Source organism: Neodiprion pinetum, chromosome 4 (genome assembly GCF_021155775.2).
Source record: "Neodiprion pinetum isolate iyNeoPine1 chromosome 4, iyNeoPine1.2, whole genome shotgun sequence".
NCBI lineage: Eukaryota > Metazoa > Arthropoda > Insecta > Hymenoptera > Diprionidae > Neodiprion > Neodiprion pinetum.
The window spans coordinates 17,892,172-17,915,500 of record NC_060235.2 but is presented as its reverse complement, the minus strand read 5'-3'; the positions used below and the strand labels follow the sequence as shown (position 1 = coordinate 17,915,500).

The following is a 23,329-nucleotide window of genomic DNA, read 5'->3' as shown; positions in this document are numbered from 1 at the left end:
CTAGAGAAAAAACGTTTCTTGAAGAATAATAAAAAAATTATTACTCACAAATCGTTATTCAATATTACTTATTGTTACATGTACAGTATTGTTTGTGCATATGTGCAAAGATTCTGAATGAAATAAATGAGATGGAAAAAATATAATTCATTAACAGCCGGCCGACGAAGAATCTTAATAATGGCGGAATATTATAATGAGTAAGATGACCAGCGTTACAAGTTTTGTAAAATGAATAAACTAATTATGCAGAAAATATTCCCGGCACGCAGGCACGCGCGTTTCATTACGCATGATCCATCGTTTCACCTCTACGCGCGTTGTACGACATGATTAGTAATTACAGCAGAAATCAAAGTAGATTATTGCATTCATCACCTCCGTTTCACCCGCTATACATGTATATATGTATATATATATTGGTGTACGAATATAAATTGCTCATCGTTATGCCGTACAAGCTTTGCAAGTTGCGCGAAAAATCATTATTCCGAACGATGATACGGTGTATTATGTATTGGGTATATAAAAAATTTTATCATTCAATTCATCAGTCTTCGTAACGCGTCGATTATACCGCGGTAAAATATAAAGCTTTTTGTCGCCTTGCAAAATCTTTACTTACTCATTTTTTCTTTCCATGATTGCAAAATCAGCGTCAGTTTTGATGCACGAAATAATAATTTTTGCACGTATATGATAAATATATGTATGTATGTATATGTATGTATGTATGTATTTACATATTTACGTATAATAATCTTCATCTCACCTACCGACATTCGTAATATTAATGATGAATTTATGGTCCTGAGTATATGTATAAATTCGTCTCGAGCAGTGTGTATAATCTTATAATACACACCTTGTCACACTATGTAAGTAAACCGTACGTATTATAAGTATTAAGATAATCCAAATCCGCATCATTGATTAGCGTATGTATGCCTACCTGACTATCACGTTGCGGAAAGCACGGTGAAACGTTTATAGATAATATATGTATAATATGTATAAACATCACATGCCACATTATGTACATTGTATATATATATTATATATATATATATAGGTATATACCATGTATAATGTAAATTGTATCCCAATAAACTGCATGTACAATAATATATGAAAATAAAAATTCTATTGTATCCGTATAATTACGATTCAAATCGGATGTACGTGATTTTTATAATTTTATATCCTGCATGAAACGTGTTACAATCACATAAAATATGCATACGTGTACACATGTATATATATAATATATATGTATATTTCTGATCGTGTACAGTGATTGATCAAAATTTTACTCGGAGAAAAAGAGAAGGAATTTAAGAAGTCACCGCAAAGTCGAATATTATACATTACGTATTATTATGTACGTACATTGCACAGCAATAATCGGACGTTTACTATATCTTATCTGGCAACACTGCCGCTGGTTATTATAGTTTTACACATTCACACACACGCACAAACATATATATATGATTACTTTTACATTTTTTTTGTTAAATTACTGTATCGTTAGAGACGAAAGCGACGAAAAACCGACAAAATGCAAACCTATGACTGAGGTAAGAAGAAGAAAGGTTTCGCCTAACGTCAGGCAACCCGATTTTCACCACCTTACCAGCCGAGAATCTGGTTGCCTGACAACGGGCGGCCTCGCATCAAGGAGATGCTTCACCGATATTCCACGCAAGTTTGTGAAGAATTAATCCTTTCATTTGTCAACTAACAAATGGTAGCCGTGAATTCCTTTGATATTCAACGATATCGTAAATGAATTTTGAAAGTAAGAAAAAAAAAAATATATATATATATATATACAATAATATACATACATAACCACGTTCTGCAGTCTGAGAGTGCCCATTTCTTTAAACCATTTGTTTTGTTTCGAACCGAATTCCACCTCCGCACCTCCTGTTCACCCGTTTAATTTCTTTGTCCCTGCACAATTTGTCAATTCCTAAATGCATGCAGAAATACAGGTGACATACCTATAATAAATGCATACACTGAATATACGTATACCTATATCATATGTGCACGAGATTGCAGCTGCTGATATTGTACGTTGCGTAATGTCATTTACGTACTATGCGTATTACAATATCAGTGTCAACGTATTCGACGACGTTGAGGTACCCATGTGTATACATATGTATATACCTATATATACCTATATATATATATATATATATACCTACCTATGTATAGAGAGATATTTATAGTTAAGAATCACCATCTCGGGGACGCAATACGTATGCATATGTGATATATATATATATATATATATACGTACATATGTGATACATACCTGATGAGCTATAAATGCCATTTCGAATGAGTACGATAATTAGGATGCACGAATTGCGGAATACACGCGTTCATCGTGTGGGAATAAACTGCAGGGATTCGTCGTAAAATATTTTGATCAATTTACGATGATTCGTTTGGATATATTTATACAGCGCAACGGGGATAAAAAAAAAAAAAAACGTTATTAATATATTCAAATACCAATGAATTTGTTTATGTACCTATTGCCACTGAAATTCAACTAATTTGTGTAATAATATATACGAGAGAAAAAAAAGAGACGAGTCGCGCGGCCATTTATACGTGAGACGTCTCTTGAATTATTTATTTTCAAGTAAAAACCGAAGAAACTGACGATCTTTTTTCCTCTACTGTTGGCTTTTTTTTTTTCTTCTTTTTTTTTTCTCACCTCCTTCTCATTGATCGTATCGCGGCAACGATACTAAATCGATGTTCTACAATTTCGCCGCCTGATTGTGTATTATGTTTTTTAATCTAACTCAGATTATACTTTATTATTGATATGCACTGGTTATCTCATGTGATATTTGACTGTCTCATTTTCGTTATTATTATTTCTTTTTTTTTTTTCATGTTGTGAACCAATTATTACGTTAATCGTGTCGCGAATTGCAGGTGATTTCGTTTTGAAGTATTATACTTACAACGTGTGAGAAAGAGAAAGAATAAGATAAAGAGTGAGACAGAGGGTGGAATTTAAATTAATATTAGACTAGCAAAAAAGGAGAAAATAAAACGTGAAAAGGAATCATTAAATAGTAACGAGATTAATAAGTATAACGGAAAAAATGGGAACAATTTGAAAAAGGGAACGAAGTGAGAATAAATCATCCAACGAGTCTTCTGTACAGATACACACACACACACACACAGTAACGCTTACGCCTTACACCACTTCACCACTTTCGCGACGAGATAATAATTGGACTCATTCCAAAGCGTTTAAACAGCCTTCGCGTCGAACTTGCGTGTTTGTCTGTGTGCCTATCGCCGCTTGTTTATTACCGTACATACATATATACACGAAAGAATGGATGTAATTGTATATTATGATATGTATATCATCGTTTTACAACACGTATAATAATATTATAGAGGTGTACACATTTACCTCGTGGGTATAAAAAAAAAGTCATCGAGATGAAGGTAGGCATATTTACAAAAACGTATATTTGTATACGTGGGACAGTCCAAACAATTTCGACCTGGGTCTGACCCCTGACCTCTCGGGTTGGGCCCGCGATTTTTTGGATTTTTTGGACTCGATTTGAATTTTATACAATTTTTTGAAACGGTTTCATTGATCGACACGATTTAAAAGTCTGAAAAAATTCTGAAAAATCGTTTTTATACTGTTATCAAGCTTTTTCCGAAAAAATAAAAACATTCGAAAAATTCAAAGCATGAGTCATTTTACTATGGATGGTTGCTGAAAAATTATCGCATGTCACATCGGATTTTTGAAAATTTGTTCTGATTTTTCGCAAGAGATTTTTTTTCTTCTTTATTTTGCTAATCAAAAGACAATTCAAATAGTAAAATGGTTCCGAAAAATTATTAAAAATTTTCAAAAATCTGGCGTGACATTTGAAAATGTTTCAGCAATCATCCATAGTAAAATGATTCCTGCTTCCAATTTTTTTAATGTTTTATTTTCGGAAAAAGCTTGAATATTTTCATTGTTGTGAGAAGGAAAAAACACCCCACTCCGGCACTAAGCTTAAAAATTTTAATACCTGAGACACGATTTTTCAAAACTTTGTCAGATTTTTAAACTGTGTCGATTAATAAAATGGTTATAAAATTGTATAAAATGCATATCGAGTCCTAAATACCTAAAAAACAAAACTGAGTGCCTTTCAAAGTGGCAACAATCATATAAAAAATCGCGAACCTAATCCGAGAGGTCAAGGGTCAGATCCAGGTCGAAATGTTATGCACTACCCCAAAGCTATACATATAGATCAAAAATATAATATACATAATCCTAATCACGTGTATACATACAATACGGAGATGAGAGGTTAATGGAAAATTAAGAGAGAAAGAAAAGTGTACTAGAAAAACAAACCGAAATTCAATAAAAATACCTTTACCTTTTTTATATTCATCTGTATATACAACACATACCATAAATACTGTGAGCTTCTGTAGAATGATCCATGCGCCTTATTCAAGCAACCGGAGTTACAGTTCTCATTTCAGGTTAAGCATCGGATCCTGCTACAGTCGTTCTTAGAGCACATAACTAGGGTGTATAAAAAACAAAACATAAAAAAAATCTTCCAATGAGGACAAAATTTGCATTTAAGTATAAAAATACGCCTGTTAAAATTTGAGCTCTTAATAATAAAGTTAAGAGGTTGCGCATCGCACTTTTCTCATTCCCATAAGAATAACAAGGGAAAAAAGGTTTTTGGTCCTTCTGATTTTCACAACTAGGTAACGATGCGTCGTACAGAAAATTCACAGACAAATTTTTGTAAGGTATCGAACGCTCTGCAAAATAGGTGAATTATCATTTTAAGATAAATCCACTTTTTCAAATGATACTTAAGATCCTTAAATAACTTTTGAACGAGCGAATTTATCAGAAAATAATAAGAGATCGTTTTTGAAGAACGTTCAGTTCTCTACAAAAATATATTTACGAATATTTCTGTACGACGCATCGTTAGCTAGTTATAAAAATCAGAAGGTGCAAAAACCATTTTTCCCATGTTTATCTCGTGGAAATTAGAAAAATACGATGTGCAACCTCTTAATTGTCACCGATTGATCGCATGATAATAATAACAATATTAAAACACGTATACAATATTTTATATGAATGTAACGATTTGTAAGATAGAAGAAAAATAGGATTAAAAAGAACAAATTGTACGACAAATGACATAAAATGATACGCGTATGAAATACTGGGAGATTTTTATATCTCGCCTACTTTCGTCGGTACTAAAATTTTTTACTCCACCCTCATCACACCCCTATTTCTCTCTTTGAAAAAAATCTAATCTAATACACAGCCACAAGTATATGCAAACCCACGTATGCATCAGAGTCGTCCGAGTATTCCACGTATACCGGGACAATCTCTAGAAACTATACAGTCAATGCGCATGCGCCAAATAATTCAATCTCATTGGTCGGTCAAATCGCCCCGCGGCGGTCTTTTGTCTGCTGAGCAGGGGGCCAACGTACACAAAATGAGACAAGACTCAAGAGCTGTAAATCTCTCGCGCATAAAACCGCTGATTGAGGTTATGTTGCTGTTTATTTTTACGTAGCGTGAATTGTCTAAGAAGAATAGTATCGTTCAGCAATACCGTGGTCGATATCGGAAAATATTCAACCGACGCAATAAAGGATTGCCAAAAACAGTGTTTAACAGGTGAAACTCGGAGAGGCAAGCCTGCCCGAGCAGCTGATAAAACTCGCGCATGTGCATTGACTGTATAGTTTCTAGAAATTGTCCCGGTATATTTAGCGATTACGCCGCTCTGTGCGTGTATAACCTGTGTCTATACATGACAATTCTCATAGTTGTAATTAACGTATATTATCATAGGTATGTAATACGAGCTACATATACGTTACAACCTACGTGTAGAAGTATGTTGTCAAACGCGTGATTGGGCAGATTGGACGATGATACGTCGACACGTGTAGATACACGCACGTAGAACGTGTGCGTATTTAAAAGATGAACCGTTGCCACGAGAGCGGCAGCGCTAACCGTCGTAACTCCGCGTAGCTTTACAATCAGTAAGTAACAACCTGCTGCGTAGCGGACCGAGGCGGATGGAAGTCACACGACAGAGTAGAAAAGTTGACAACTATTCGCGTGTACGGTTGGAAAGGTATTGAAAAGAAAGATACAGATTTATCCTGTCGGAATACGAGAAGCGCAAGAAAAAAATACGGAAGATTTTCATCGTCAACCCCATGTGAGATGGTATACGTAATATGTAAGTATAACTATACGTACGTAATACGATACACACTGCCGGCTAAAAGTTTCTTGCCGCGTTAAAAGTTACACAGCGGACTCAAAAATAAAGGTAATTAAACGTTCCAAGCGGAGCTTCAAAGAGGACAAATTTACCTTCGTTTTGTTTTTTTTTAGAAAATTACAATGTGATCGTTTTGCGGCTATTTTTTAGCTACTGGAAATCAACCCCGCATCTTAGGGGAAAACTTTCTCATCGATTTTTTCTATTGTGAGGTTAAAAAGAATATCAAAACCTAGATTTTCGTCTTTTAAAAAGTTTCGTACGATTTTTTTTCACCCCAGTATTGCATTTTTGGCTAAAAAGAAACCTGTTTTAGAAAAATAGTTGTAATTGAACACATAAATTTACACTGGAGTAGCTTGAACTTTTTCAGAATTTAAAAAAAAAATCTTCTCTAATTTTGAGTTGGGACTCTGGTGAGTGGAGGGGCAATTTGTTCAGTCGAAACTTGGAGAATCATTGTCAGTTGAGTTGTGTCTCGAAAACTATCAGATTTAAGACAAAATATTAAGAAGAAAAAACTAAGTTTTTGAACTTGCTTTTTGAAGCAAAAAAAAAACAGACGATCATCTCTTTCACCTCATCTATACGAATTATTTGTTGTAAAATAAAATCCCATTTGCGCCGACCAGAATATATTTATCGATATATTCATTTTTCGCGATACCTAAATGTGGCATGCCTTGATTACGTAAAGTAATAATCATGCCTCGTTTTTCAATACGAATATTCACACAATTTTACACGTTAAAACTTTTTGGAGCATGAAAATTTCAAAAAAATTATACCACGCAGTTGCTAGAAATGTTTCTACGTTCTGTTCGCACACAAGACTGTCGAAACAAATTGAAAACAAAAAAAGAAATATCGACAGATTCGTGTAGAGCAATTGTTTACCTTCATACACTCAATGCGAAGCTTTACAACTAGACGTAGACATTTTTTTATTTTCACGCAAAGTATTTTGACTTCGTTTCGACAGTCTTGTGTGCGATCGGTACGTGCGAATAGTAACGTGGTACAATTTTTTTTGAATTTTTCTTGCTCCGAAAAGTTTCAACGTGTAAAATTGACTGAATATAAAGAACTTCGTATTTAAAAACGAGGCATGATTATTACTTTACCTAATCAAGTCGTGCCATATCTAATTATCGCGAAAAAATGAATATATACATATTATATACGGTCTGGTCGGCGCAAATGCGATTTTGTTTTGTAACGAAAAACTCGTATAGATGAAGTGAAAGACGTGATCGTCTATTTCTTTTTATACGTTAAAAAGTAAGTTCAAAAGTTTAGTTTCTTCTTTTTAACATTTTGTCTTAAATCTGATAGTTTTATAGGCACAACAACTCAACTGACGATGATTCTCCAAGTTTCGACTGAAAAAATTACCACTCCACTCACCAGAGTCCAAATCCATAAGTGTAGGCCATTTTTTACTTTTTTAAATTCTTAAAAAATTCAAGGTACTCCAGTGTGAATTTATGCAACTTTTGCATCCCCTGGTTATTCAAATACAGCTATTTTTCTAAAACATTTTTTTTTTAGCTAAAAATGCAACACTTGGGCGAAAAAAAAATCGTACAAAACGTTTAAAGAAACGAACATGTAGGTTTCAATATTCTTTTTAAGCTGAATACAGAAAAAACCGAAGAAAATTTTTCCCCTAAGATGCGGGGTTAACTTCAGGCGGCTAAAAATAGTCGAAAAACGGTCATGTTCAAAAATATGTACCGGGACCAAAAAAATTGTAGGAAATTTTCTGAGAAGCAAAATGAATGTAAATTTATCGTCCTTGAAACGCTGCTTGGAACGTTTGATTATCTTTATATCTGAGTCCGCTGTCTACGTTTTAGTGCCGTAAGAAATTTCGACTGGTGTACCCAAGCTTTTGGCCAACAGTGTACACATACTTTATCGTTGTATTTTTACATACCTGTCGTGAGATAGGAAATACTGCAGTATAATGACAAACGATACGATAGAATTAATTGACGAAAAGAATTTCTTCAAAAAAGATTATATATGGGTGATTCGTTTGGTATTTTTTTTTTTTTTGTTCTTTCTTTTTCTTATTACGTTTCCCTGAAGTCTCAATCATTTTCACCGTTTGTGGATAAACTAGATCGGCACACTACATGCAGTTCTTAGTATTTTTCTACAAATACGAATTAAACGTACATGTATTTATTTATATCAATGTTTCTATAGCTGTAGTCGTTTATGTACACATACTTTGCAGTCCGATATTATCGAGCTTAACGATAAGACACACTTGTACACGTATAACGTAAGTGTACCAGTTATTGACCCTGTCCCAATTATTGACCTGTTTCGATTGTTTCCGTTTGATCCTTAGTTCTAAAATTTCCAAAATATAAATTTGTAGTGTCTAATCCTGTAGCAATTGGCTTTACTCATCGAGAAATTCACAATTTGTGACGTCAGTTTATAATTTTGGAAAATAAAAGGGTCAATAATTGGTTCTAAACGTGCCAATAACCGGTACACTTATATTATATAAATAACCGAGGTTTTCTTGTATTATCTATTGGCCAGAGATCTGTAGACATTGCGAATTTTGCAAACATAATAATCTAGACGTCTAAATAAATGCACGGTAAGCAGTGTTGTTTTTCAAACGTGGTCATCGTTTCAATATTATCGCCAGACTTCGTCATTAAAACACTGCTCCTCCTCCATCTACATTCTCGCATTATACTTTGACAGTGTTTGACGGTTGCCGTTGGATCGAATGAGCAGCTCGGTCCCAGCGCCGGAGGAGGAAGAATTACATCAGATGATCAGTCAACTGCTCGCGGAGTAGGAAGAGGAAGATAGCGAGATATAGAGAGATAATGAGATAGAGAGAGGGAGAAGTAGCGCGCGTGAATGGTAATGCTGGAATGCTTCAAATACCGCCGATACATGGGAAAACTAGGAAGAGCCAAAGTCCCGATCTAAAGAAACGAACGACCATTCGTTTATACTAATTGTTTGGAGTAACGAAATAGAAGGTCAAGCGCGAACGAACGTATAACCGAGTGAATTTTACCCGGGTGATGACCGGATACATGGCAAAAGAAGACAGGTATTATGGTGGGATGATTTAACCGTTGGAAGTGTTTAAAAAGCACTGGTTAAATCTTCGATTGGTCAGCGGTTATCTTCGTGCCCGAAATGAGATAGAGAGACGGTCAAGTTAACATAAGCAGATTAACCTTGTTGAAATTATCAACATTCTCTCTCTCTCTCTCTTTCCGATCATACGTCAACGGTTGTATAAGATAGTGCGACAGGCAGAGAGACAGAAGTTGATTGTGTACGGACGAGGAAAGTTCCGGCAGTCCAAAGCGTGAAGTTTGCTGAACAAACAACTCGGATATACCGAGTCATGAAAATTGGGAGAACACTGCTTTCCAAACTTTCAAGGGGAATCGACCAAGTGATGGATAATTTGGGACGGACCGTCGCTTCGCAGACTTCGCCGACCCGCGAAAACTCGTCATCAGCGACGTCGTCGGTGCTCAAGGAGGACGAAAAACCGAGGACGATGGTGGCGCCGAAGGAAGAGGTCATTCGGTACATCGCCGATTCCCTGATGAAGGTCGGCGCCAGTAAAGAGGACGCCGTAACCGTAGGCGAACATTTGTTCACGGCCGATTATAGGGGCCACTTTAGCCACGGCATGAACCGCATGGAGATGTACGTTCAGGACGTGGTCAAAAAGTTGACCGATCCCAAGGCTAAACCTCGAATAATAACCGACTTCAAGGTGAGTGTAATCACGGTCTGCATTACGCCATTCCCTATGGGCGCGTGGTGTGTTGCGATTTTCGTTTTCCGAGTTTCTGTTGTGATTTGGGGTTCCGAGGGGTTCGCCATGCGAGTATTAACCGAACAATTGACTTCGAAACTTCATTGGGCTTGGATGAATTCAATTCAATTGACTTTGAGAAGTCAAAGCTTCGTGAACTGGATGAGTTTGAATGCTTTGCGAGTTCCAATGACTGCGGTTGACCTCAAATTACTTGAACTTCGTGAAACCATACCAGTTTCATTGAATTCAAGAACTCGTGGATTCGAAGCAGTTCAGTTGAGTTCAAATGACTTAGGTTATGGGTCAAGATTTCGTGTATTAAAAACTTTAGATAATGTTAGTGACTTGAAGAGAATTGAAATTATGTGAGTAGACCTGAAGTGAGTTCAACCGTCTTCAAACGAATTCTATCGTCTTCAAACGCATGCGAGTAATTTCAAGAAGTTAACCTTTAGCTGGCACCTTTATCTGGTACAACACCGCTGGCACCTTGGGGTCATGCATCGAAGCAGTTTAATATTCTTACGAGAATTTTCACTAGCATTCACTTAAGTGTCTTCTACAAGATAAAAAAAGGTCGCAACAATATCTTTTAAATTTGAGGCAGTAAAAAATTGTTTAAAAGGTAGAAGCTTTCAAGTAACGAAAATCTCGATTAAAAACCATTAGATCACGAACAACCCCAAGGTGCCAAAGAACGGTCCAATCCCTCGGAATCTAAAAATAACCCAACTAATCAAAACAAATCAGCTAACCCTCTTTACGGTGAATCTTCAGGCAGTAGCAACGGTGGACGGAATGAACGGTTTTGGACAAGTCACGGGTAAGTACTGCATGGAGTTGGCAATGAAGAAGGCGAAGGAGTACGGAATAGGAATGGTGGCGTGCCGAGGTTCGAACCACTACGGAATAGCGGGCTACTACTCGCTGATGGCGATGTCGGAAAACCTATTCGGCTTCTCGTGCACGAACACGAGTCCGCTGATGGCTCCAACGCGAAGTCGGGCCGCGGCGCTGGGAACGAATCCCATATCGTTGGGGGCCCGGGGCTCAACGTCGAACGACGACTTCGTCTTGGACATGGCGACGACCTGTGTTGCCCTCGGTAAAATGGAGCTCGCCTCCCGGAAGGGGGAGCCGATTCCCGAAGGCTGGGCTCTAGGTGCGGATGGAAAGCCGACCGTCGACGCAGCCGAAGCCGTCAGAACCGCCTGCCTCATGCCGCTCGGTGGCGAGGAACGAAACTCGGGTTACAAAGGCTACGGGATGGCGCTGATGGTCGAGGTTCTCTGCGGCATACTGACCGGCAGTAAATTCGGCCCCAATATAAGAAAATGGGACTCGAGTTCGGGCGACGTTGTCGCCGATCTGGGACACTGCTTCCTCGCCATCGATCCCGACGCTTTTGTCCCCGGCTCCAGGGACCGTCTTACGGATTTGGTCGGACTGCTCAGGGGCCTTCCAACCGCCGGTGATATGCCCGTTTTGATACCAGGTGATCCGGAGAGGGGACACATGCGGAAAGTCGATCGCGAGGGTGGAATTACTTATCACGATAATCAAATCAAGGCCTCGAAATTGTTCGCCGAAAAACTGGGCGTTCAACCGATGAGACTCGTGGAAAAAACAATTTGAAACGATCACTAAGTTTCGACTCTTCTCTTGCATTCTAATTTTTGATCCAGTTACTACGCGCTTTTGTTCTCTTACTTTTTTTCACCGATGTCTATTCTGACTGGATGGCTGTCTAGCGTCCTCGGCCTGACAATGAGTCGATAAGAAGCAGGCGAAATCGACATCAGCGCTTCAACAGCCTCAATGGAACTAACGAACCAAGTGGTTCACTGTCTATGTCATTGGCTAAAGCGACGGAACCATTTGACTAAATCGGCTTCTGATAGGCTATCATCCACGTGACCCGTTAGTTTAACTTTGGCTATTGCAGCGCTCTTGTCGATTTTTGGTGCTTCTGATCGACACAAGCTGCAGTGTACTGGAAGCATAGGAGTCAGCCATCCAGTTAGTACAGAGATCAGTGCTTTTTTAAACGACATTCGGTGATTTACTTTCTTTTCCTTTCCTAACTTCCCTAACCCTTTCCAATGGCTGCCATCTTGAAACTTGTCCGTACAATTCGAACAGAAAAATGTCGATGATATCCTTTACACATTGCAGAATCTATTGTATATGAATCTACTGTATATTATTGACATTAAATATATCGAATAACAATTACGATGCCACGTAAAATTTCATCAATGTCAAATTAAAAAAAAAAGGTTTACTGTAAAAAAAAAAGAAAAAAACCAATAATCGAAATTTTTTCATCCATTTTATTTTTTCTTATTTGGTCAATTTTCAGGTTAAAATATCGCCGGGTAATGTGCACACCGAATCTTCCTCTTCGCAAATAATTATGTCGATTATAATATATTATACGAGAGTAACACAAAGAATACATTATTGCTTTGTTACCTAATTATAGTTCCGTTTGCCTTTTATACCTTTGTTATTGCTGATTGCTTTTTAACGACTAAAAATGTCCTAATTATATTGTTGTACCGATATACGCTTGTGCAGCTCCACGTCGTCTACTATCTAAGGAATTTATAAATTGTCATAGAAATAATAACGTACTAATATGCACGTAAAGAAAAATATACACATACATGCACATGTCATCATATGATTTTGTTAAGTTTTCAAATGGGTTATATTCTACTGTAATTTTAACCACGTACAAAACTGTTATTGTCTAAGTAGACGGTAAATGACAATGAGAAATTACTGTCATAACCGTAATTGTTGAAATATTGTCTTATCGATGCATGAATATATAATGGTGTGTAAATACGTGTATGAAAATTTCGATGTTTTCTGAAAAATAAAAGTTGTTATTTTGAAAACAATAAAAATTTGGCAACTTGGTGAACATTGATGAGCCTAACCTAAGAAGAACTACGCGTTCGGATACGTTTCAAACTTGCAATCAAAAAATGTTATTTATAGCTATGCGAGCCATCAGAAGTTTCGATAACTCGAAAACCACTAGAACAAAAGTCGCTTCAATTAAGATCAAAATCATCAATTCGTCTCGAAAATGTTGAAATTTTTTTTTTTTTTTTTTTTTTTTTAAGCACTTGTTCTAATATCTCAAAAATTGCTGGATCCATCAGACCCAGAATCTAATCAGTTATAAATTAAGCAAAACCCTATTGATTGAGATCAAGATCACTCTAATCCGTTTATTTATTCTCGAGATAACGTCAGATCGACAGACAAACATCAGACAGACCTCTACCCGAAAATGAGCAAAAGTGATTCTCTAGATCTTAGATCGTGGAGATCCGACGACGAATCAACTTTTCTTTTTCAAGATAATAACTTAATAATAACTTCCCCTTCTCTATTTTTTCTTCAAAAAACGAGAAAGCGAAAAATTCAGAGGACCAGAAGAATATAAAGGTGAAAAATAAACGGACAATAATTATAAGCAAACGCTTAATTTCCGTGTACAAGTTTTGCATTTTTATTCTGAACCACTCTCGAAGAAATGATAAGGTGATTGAGTAAATCGAACTTGCCTGCAGATTTGCGATTATCTACAATACTTTTTGCATACATCAATGCTGCTGCTTCGAGTCTTCGAGACGGCAGCAGCGATGAATATACGTTGAAAGGCGTATCAATTATTCACTCAAGCAAATCATGAGAATATCAATTATTATAACCACTTTGCAGGCGCGAAAGAGGCAAAGGCGGTTGAATAATCATCCGTAATTCTTCTATGGTATGCTAGTTATTACTACCCATGCATATCACAACGCGAAATAAAACGAGAAAAAAACGAAAAATATATATATATATTTTTATTCAGTACGGATTCCTCGTAAAACTGTTGTTTATGATTTAAAAAAATCCCCTGCGAATTTGAACTCGATCGGATAAGACTTAGAGGTTCCACTTTCAAGTTTTCGTTTTTACATTGAAATAACACGTGAAAAAAAAATGCTTACCTTAACTCATCGACGATTCTGCGTGAAAATGTAGACGAAAAAGAAAAATATCAAGAAACTTTTTTACAGGCAACAAAATTTAGTAGGAAAAAAATCCCTACATATTTTTCGTCTTCGTCTATATTTTCATGCAAAATTGAACGATGAGTTGAGGTAAGCATTTTTTTTTTTACGTGCTATTTCAAGGTAAAAACTAAAACTCGAAAGCGGGACCTCCAAATCTTGTCCGATTTTTTTTTTTTTTCACTTAAATCCATTTAAAGTACATCGAAAACATTTTTAAATGATGGTAAAATTTTTTGTGTCAACACAAATTTAATACGAAATGAAAACAAACCTCTGTAAAATAAATGAAATCTGCGTGGAAGATGTCTCGACGCGAAGCTAATTGTTATTGTTTGTTTGAAAAATTTTCACAGACTCGTGCACTTATGCATCACCCCTGCACGTACACAGGCTTACGATAATAAAATATATTATACTAATTGTAACATCAAACGAGAAACATTGGGCTTCTGCAATATTATCTCACGGTTTGAAACTGTTCGCTGTTCGTGTAATACATAATAAACTTGACCAAGTTTAAAATAATATACAACATTATTGTACAATATCAAAAGATGAAATGCATCCGAAGGCGATATTAAATGTTTGCTTTTTTCTTTTTTCTTGAAATACGTGAATATTATTATAACGTAACAATGGAATTGGCGAATTTTTATTGCCTTTACATTTATTATTATTCAAGTAGATCACAGCATAATTCGTACATATGTTATTGTTTTATAACTCGCGTATGTGAACCCGCGCAAAAATATGTTTCGTCAAAGACTTTGATCCGCGCGTATCATACGTATAATCGATCCCTCGTGTCAATCTCTTTTCTTCGGGTCGTTAACGCGATAACCCAGAACAGTGTTTACTGCACTTGTCACGTGATGCGTGATGCTATATATTTATGTGTGCGTGTGTGTGTGTGTGTGCACAAATGATATGAATAAATCTTGTAAGACGTAACAACAATATGAATAATACATTATGTCCCGCATATGTAAAATTTTAATATAATTATGTAACCGACGATCAGTGAATTGTTACCGTAATATATAATGTTAATTTCGCGCGTTTTTCTACCGCGAATACGAAGGAGATCGAATTATTATCGCAACGAATTAAAGTAGTTGTGAAAAGCAGTATTGATAAAAATGGAATTTTTTTTCCGTCTCTTGTATCAAATATGGATAAATCTTTATTATTGTTGTTATTATTCAAAAGTGGTGAAAATGTTCGCGAGTGAAAATAAAAATGACTGGAATTAATCAATCTGCAGATTCACTTGCAGGATAAGTGCCGTGGAAATTAATTGTAAAGTTAAATTGACGATAATTCAGCCACGTCGTTGAGTGATTCTGAGAAATTATAAACAACTAGGAAAATATTATGTATTGCACACACACGCGCATATTAGACTCCCTCAGAAAAAATTTAATTTATTTTCGATCTCCCACTTCATAAAATCTTAATTTTTAACATAATATTGAAACTCGTGAAAGGAAATCGTCGTGCGATTTTTTTAAGCGGTGCTGTATCGAGATTTTGTATTCACCATTTAATTAGCACGTAAGAAATACAATTCTGACCTTCGCAGAGTCTTGATAATTTGAATGGAAAATGTTTGAACAAAAAAAAAAAAAAATATCTTCAATGAATAAATACAATTTTTTAAGGATCAAAATATTATTATTTCCTGACGCGCATGGAAATTTTCATTATAAAGATAGTATTTATCGAAACAAAATATATTTTTCTTCGCGTAAAAGTTTCTGTTAAAATTTTTGATAATTTTATTTTCTCGATAGAAAGGGACATCGAGGTCGATTGAATTGAACAAACTTGACGTATTTCATGTATTTGACAAATATTATTCAACATTTTACTGCGGCCAAGCCGATTTTATCTAGGTTCCCATTTTTCGAAAAGTTGAAAAACCACGATTTACGCAATATTGAATATCTCGAAGATCGTGCGGTTAAAAATTTTCTACGACGCGTCGATTCGAAGAAAACCACGCAAGTTCTCAAAGGTTACCATACAGAGTCTCGTCCGTTTTACAGAAAAATTATTATCCCCCTCTAATCGTTAGAATTTGATTTCTTACGTGTTGATCAAATCGCGAATAGAAAAACTCAATGCGGCAACCGCTTAAAAAAAAAACGCACGACGATTTCCTTTCACGAGGTTAAACATTACGTTATAAACTACGGTTTCATGAAGTTGGAGATCAAAAAAGAAGTTTTTTTTTAGGCAGTCTAATATATATGTATAAAATATACATGTATATGAAAATTTCTCGCGCGCACATTGGAAATTTCTTTTTTTTCTCGCTTCATTTGCTTTTTTTTACAACTCATCATTTCGAACGTAACTTCGCATTGCTTGTGATTACATGAATTTCGGTACCAATTACAGTTGTATATAGTTAACGCTAAATGAAATGGTTCTCAACTATATCAAGAGAAAAAAGCGAAGGATAGGTATAAAAATAATTTGTAAATTTAATACAGTTTACAAAATTAGATTAATAATGCGATTATTCAGGTAACACTTGTCGCGTTTTACGAACAGTCTCCTCTGTTGTTTATCAAATTCTCGATTTAAACCTTTTAACCGCCCTGCACGCGGACTCTTGGAATAAACTAAACGATGATGAAACGCGGAATACGATTAAAGCTTACTGATCTTACCGTGCATAGCGACGTCACAAAGTATTATACCTTCATGTTTGACGATTTTATTAGAGCTTCAAGGTTCCAACGATCAAATACAAATTTACAAACAATCATTGTGTGCCTCGCCTTATTTTATTATTATAGGTATGCAATGACTGTAATATAACGATATGGCGGTCATCTGGATCCAGGTTACGTACATATACAATTCATGCTGTGTATATACTTATATATAACTTAGATAATTATCTAACGTTCATGTTGTTAGTGCTATTCTACAAGGCGTTTGAATAAAAAAGTAAAAATAAAAATCAAAGAAGATTCTAATTAGAAAGATAGAAGAACTAATTCTATCTCATATACATTACAAATATACAGGATATAACGTGTATGATAATAATAATAATAATAATAATAATAATAATAATAATAATGACGACGACGACGACATATAATATATATGCATATAAACGACAGCAAATAAATGATTTGATTGAAATCGCTGTTGACACGTTAAGTCTCGTATCGATGAATAGAAATTTTTTAGGCAGATCTGTCTTTGTATGATTCGTTATTTTGGTATGGAAATTTTTTTGAAAATATTTTTTTTTCTTCTTTATCTCGACTCTTCTCGTTCGCATGCAAGTATGTATTGATATTATTTAGATGACGCAATTGGCACGAAAACCGACCGTTCGAATCAGTCATCGTGAAAAAGAAAGACTCCCAAAGTGTATTGGTAAAAGTTACAAAGCGTCTAATGATAATTGTATAAAAAACAAAAAAGAAATTATATACCTACGCATGTATACAACGTACATTTGTTAAGGTAAGGTAGCGCTCCTGCCGTTACCAACCGAGCAAACAACTCACCCTTTTTCATCCTATGGTAAGTAGGGAAAGGAAAAAGAGAAAAAAAAAGGAACGGTTAAAAGTGTGCGCAAATGGAAGTAAGCATCGCGATGGGAGTAAAAAAAAAAAAATCCAATCGGTATTTATTATCGTAGGAAGTGTAATGAAAATAAATAAGAGGAGAAATAAAAGTATAACGAAACAATTCTCTATCCTCGCGCACGGGTAACGCAACTATAAACAGCAGCGTGGATCAGAAGAGTGCATCAATCTGTATTAAGACTGTGCAGACGATGCGTTGCACGCATTATACGCATAATATGTAATAAGATATAATATAATACACGTGCATCTTGTTGATTATTTGTTGCTCATTGTTCAATTTATATACATCAATGAAAAAATGACCAAGGGGAAAGGGAGGGGTAGAAAAAGAGGAGAACGATATATTCCCACGCATGAATCGGCCTGCGTATCTGCATCCCTTCGAGCCGACCGACCATCATCATCATCATCATCATCATCGTCATCAACCTCGTCATTATCGCACGCACTGTCTCTTCTTCTACGTTGCGTGCTTGTACGGTGTAATATTCTCTGTTCCTGCTTACGTGCTGATTGAATTTTCCAAGAGAGCTCGCCAAGCCGTTTGTTATCACTGAACTGCAGCGATCGTTCAGTCATTGTGCGTTTCCTGTTTGTCATCTGCATTTTATGTATTGTGTACCAATGCGCATGCGTGTGCGTAATGTAATATACCGTTTATTTTACATACATAGATTGCACAAACTTTGTAAGAAACTTTGTTGTCTTATTCTTTTTATTCGTTATTGCTGTTCAATATAATGTTTGTATAGTGTATAATTCGTTTCATTTATCATAATCAGCGATGAAAGAAAAGTAACTGTTTTAAACAATTTTTTAGGATATAACCGGTAAACACGAATTTTTTTTCTGGGTTACAGATGTGAAATTTCGATTTTTTCTTTCCACGCAACTAATAAAAGAAAAACTAGTTTTATTACACGAAGTTTGCTTTTGTAGAAACCAGAACGATATTTCGGATTCTAAGGAAAATTACATATTTACTCAAACATTTGTTGTAAATAACGACTGAACGAACTTCAGTTTCGCATTTAAATTACTCTTATTAAAAACTAACAATTACTATGCAAACTCTTTGTTTATTGATTTGTTGTCATTTTTCTTAAAATCCAAAATACCCTTCCGGCTTCTGCGATCAAGCAAACTTTATCTAATGAAACTATATTTTCTTTCGATAGTTACGTGGAAGAAATTAAAATTTTACGTACGGAACCCAGACTCAAAATTCGTGTCGACCGGTGTTATTTGTCAAAGTGAAAAAGACAAAAGTAAACTTTATAAGTAATAAATAAAGACGTTGGTTATTATTCATTGTATAGAATCAAAATTTATTTATTTAAACACAAACTCAAGATGAAAAAATTCATTTTTTTCACCTTTGTACTCTTTCGAATAAAACGAACCATCGGTATGAAAAAGAACAAATTTTTGCTGTTCGTTTTTGGATAGTCTAACCGATGATCCATGAGACTGCCATGAAACCTAAACGAATCGCGTTGAAAATTCAGCGACCCTGCAGATTCTAATCAGTTGATCACGTAGTGCAAATGCAATAATTTACATAGGCGTCGGCGGTTGTGTCAAAGCAAACCGGCGGTACAATATTAAACCGTTTGTTAATTAGGTCGTATAATTATAGGAATAAAATACGTACAACGATCATAAAATTCAAATATCACGCTGACTTTTGTAAATATAATTTTGAAGGATTATTTATAACCGTATTTGAAGAAAAAACTTTGTTACATGCTTATATGCCAAGAGCGCTCTTTAAAAATCTTCAGTATTTTTCGCGCGGTTCGTTAGTTCGCAAATTTTATAATATATGTGTAATTAAATCCGTATATCGTGTGAAATAATTGAGTATAACTAAAAAAAAAAAATACGAATCCCCTAGTATACGAGTCGATCATTGTTTGTGCGACAGAAGTTTAAAGATTGAATTATTATTACGTTTTTAAGTTCAGTCTGTGTGTGATGTTTTTTTTTTTTTTATTATCGTTTTCGAACAGAACGTAACGCAAACTAGACAACATACATATATGACATGTTGAAAAGCTTATTGAACAGATGAGGAAGGATAAACGAGAAACGGAGAAATAATATTTCACTGCGAATGCAGGTTCAGGCTCATTGCATAAATTCGAAGTTTCGTCAAAAAACCCCGAATGAGCTTACATATCGTTGTTATATTTATACGCGGTTTGGAAACACCTGCGACGTCGATGCATGCCATACGATATACGCACTACCTGTTATATGCTCCACATGTCGTAGCTCATGACGGAAAATCGTAAGAGCGTTGAGCGTGTAATTTGTTGCGTGTTGCAAGATCCTGCAGGATAAGCGTAAAACCCTCGGATCCGCGGGTGGAGGGGCGGGTAAATCCCAAGACGTTGACAAGACTGACATTTGTTATTGCAGCTCGCATAATGCACATTGCAGGTGTATATATTGAGAGTAATTTGTCTAGGAAACGGCATAATTAATAAGAACGTGCAGCTCTCTCTCTCTCTCTCTCTCTCTATATATATATATATATATATATATTACAGTTTTCTTCTTTATCACATTTCGAGTCATTTCTATTCACGGTTGTATAATAAGTTATTTGCTCGCTTTGCCGAATTATTGCGGTTGGATAAAAAGAGATATAATAAATTGCAAACGAGGTTTTAAGTGAAAATTTTTCTTCTTTATTATTATACCTAAAGAGAAGAAATAAACACTTCGATAATTATAATGTAATATAATATAGTATGCATTTGTGATCGAAATACTCGGTGGGATTTTATTCGAATATGGAGATAATTTTTCAACGTGTTGGAATATAAAATTGGAGAAGCGCGCGTATAACTTGCAAAAATATTTATAATAATTTGTGTGTTGATATTGAATTTTTGATACCGAGTTTTTGGTGTCGAGAATTAGAAGAAACGCGGAGGCCAAGGTTAAAGTAATAATTTGAATAGCATAAAAAAAAAAAAAAACATGTTTAAACCGAAAAGGAAAAAGGAATACATCATTGTCGGGAATCCGGAGAAAAGAGGAACCCTCACTGCGTCTCAATACTGGATGAAAGAGGTACGATTAAATGATCTATCAGATTTATACAGTCCAGTCGGAAAGTGTAAAAAAGAACAAGTCAAGAATAAAAGATGTTTACGCAATCAACTGCTGAAGGGAGCATTTTTACAGGAATTTTAGTGAATTCTAGGGTACATTACATCTTAGTTAATTTATTTTCTCGCAGAGGAAAAGTTTTGAAAAATTTAGTGGTTTCAGGTATTCATTTCTCATATCTTTTAGATCCTCAATTAAATGAACCGAGTGCAATTTTAATAGAACGTAAAAAGGTGAAAATTCGTTGCGCGCAAGGTTTCACTCTTAATAGTTGTAGCATAGCATACGGACTTTTCTGGCATAATCTACTTCCAAATTCCCACAAATTATCACAGAATTTTTTCGATATTTTCGTTACGAAAGAAAATACATCATTTCTAAGAATCGCGGTATATAAAATGAGCCGTTTTACAGCATAAAATTTAGGGTATTTCACTCCCAGATGAGAATTTGGGCAAAATCTTATGAAAATTTTGTGAAGAATACTGAGAAAAAAAATACCGCGTGAAAATTTCAGGTTAATCGGTCAGAAACTGTAGGAGAACCCTCGCGCGCAAGTTTGAAGTATGAAAAGTGACGGAAAATTAATTTAAAGTTTAAATTCTCAAATAGTTTCAGTATGCAGATTTATAAAATTTAAAGGTTTTTTAACCCCAAAAGTTTTTTTAGGGCCAAAATCGATACGGACCCATTCAGAGGAGGGACGAAAGTGTACAAAAAATGCCCCTTAATTAAATTCTGATAAATTTCATCGGGAAACAATTGCCTTGATATTGTAGAACAGAATTAAAACTGATGTACAAGAATCACTTGACATTGATTTCTGATGAGGCTGAAGTTAGTAACGTCGGCGTAACGAAATATCGGGGGAAAAATCACTATTTCGTAATATTTTATTAACTTTGAAATAGCCAAGTTGTCGAAATATGGATTAAAAATTATAAAAAATTTACTGCATTTCAGACGTTCCTAAAATTACGAAATCACCATTCTTTCAAAATGTAAATCATTACGGTAAAGTTGCTGATTTTAGTCTGATGATTCCTGATATCATGACTGCATTTTGAATCGAAAAATTAATACAATATTACGTGCAACTTGGATTGATTCGACGTAATATAACTTGTGTTTTCGGTCAATTGAAGAGCTCGATAAAATTTTGGATTCAGGCAATAAATTGGTTATAAATAATTCACAAGTAAAAAATCATCTATGATTTACTGAAAGTGAATACTTGGCACAAATTTCTTTTTTATAGTAACTAGAAAAATTCAGTAAAAGAGGTATCGTCGATCCTTTTTTGGTAATGCCAACGGAAAATCAGTTGGTTCCGTTTACTCTACTTTTTTTCAATTAAATACGCTTTAGCGTCAATTTATTGCTGCACAAGCATTAAATTTTCGCAACAGTTGCAAGAAAATATAGTAACGGTGATCGTAATGAGAAAGAATAGTAACGGATACTAGACTTTCCGGTAACGGCTAGAAAACTAATTTTCATTTTGTACCTAGAGCTATATTTTTCTATTTTGGTAAAAAATGAAAATAGTTAAGGACCGAGCTGTAACCGGAACTAAAACTTTCTCTCAGTGTGAGCGTATTTCATTGAAAATCCGTAGTTTTATTTGACTGTAGAGTGACTGTTCATAAAACACCCTTGAATTTTCATTCTTTTCACGCTTTCGTGCATTTCGTTGATTACAATCAGCTCGTAAGAACGACGACGAAAATTCGCGCTGTTACGTTAAACTCGCGGGATTAAAATTATTTAAATGGAAATCAGATGACGGAGGGAATATAATACATAATGGCTCTGGTCCGATTAACGAATTAGCAAAAGCGCGAAGCGGTTGGGTTTTCATCGCTGCAACTACAGGATCCGTGACTTTGAAGGTGACTTCCTACGAGCAAAGCTAGGGGAAATAGTCCATTATAAACCAGCCAGCCAACCAGCCAGAGTCGGTACAGTCCGAGTTAAAAGTACTCAAGCCGATCAGCGCCGCGATTCCGACGACGCTAATAAATTACCCGACTTCGTCTTTTCCTTTCCAGCGTCTTATACCCGAGTTTAACCATGGGCACCATACGTCAAAAGAATCAAGTCACGACACAAAGAGTCGAGCAGCAACAAACCTGCGTGAGGCATAAACGAAACGAATCTTTACACGTATATCGAATTTCTAGAAACATCCCGAATTTGTAGTAAAAAAGACGTTTTAAAGTTGCCTTGCGTTCCATGTCTAACCTCGAAAATATGTCTCGGGATTTCGAGACATTTACTAACTGATCGTGAGACATATTTCGAAGGTGGATCACA

At 35.5% G+C, this 23,329-nt stretch overlaps 2 protein-coding genes across 3 annotated transcripts in view; both read left to right on the top strand.

Moving 5' to 3' along the window:
- ClC-a (chloride channel protein 2) overlaps positions 1-23,329 on the top strand; it is a 44,443-nt gene that overhangs the window by 493 nt on the left and 20,621 nt on the right. The window contains exon 1 of one of the 2 annotated variants that reach the window (XM_046622381.1): positions 20,867-20,974. The exons of the other annotated variant lie outside the window; for it this stretch is intronic. Within the exon in view, the coding sequence (XP_046478337.1) occupies positions 20,882-20,974 (93 nt within the window). The 5' untranslated portion in view covers positions 20,867-20,881. Of the gene's footprint in view, positions 1-20,866; positions 20,975-23,329 lie in introns of those variants that run through there. 2 annotated transcript variants of the gene reach the window in all.
- Positions 5,958-13,078, top strand: LOC124217100 (uncharacterized oxidoreductase YjmC). Its single transcript, XM_046622389.2, has 3 exons — positions 5,958-6,320; positions 9,099-10,143; positions 10,966-13,078. Exons 2-3 carry the CDS (start codon positions 9,763-9,765, stop codon positions 11,821-11,823), a joined length of 1,239 nt encoding a protein of 412 aa, XP_046478345.1. The 5' UTR covers positions 5,958-6,320; positions 9,099-9,762; the 3' UTR covers positions 11,824-13,078.

What these genes read in the sequence shown, in the direction of transcription:
- LOC124217100 (XM_046622389.2), top strand. Translation starts at nt 9,763, where the DNA reads ATGAAAATTGGGAGAACACTGCTTTCCAAACTTTCAAGGGGAATCGAC. An exon ending in GAATAATAACCGACTTCAAG is followed by an intron (nt 10,144 to 10,965) that starts GTGAGTGTAATC and finishes GTGAATCTTCAG; the next exon opens with GCAGTAGCAACGGTGGACGG.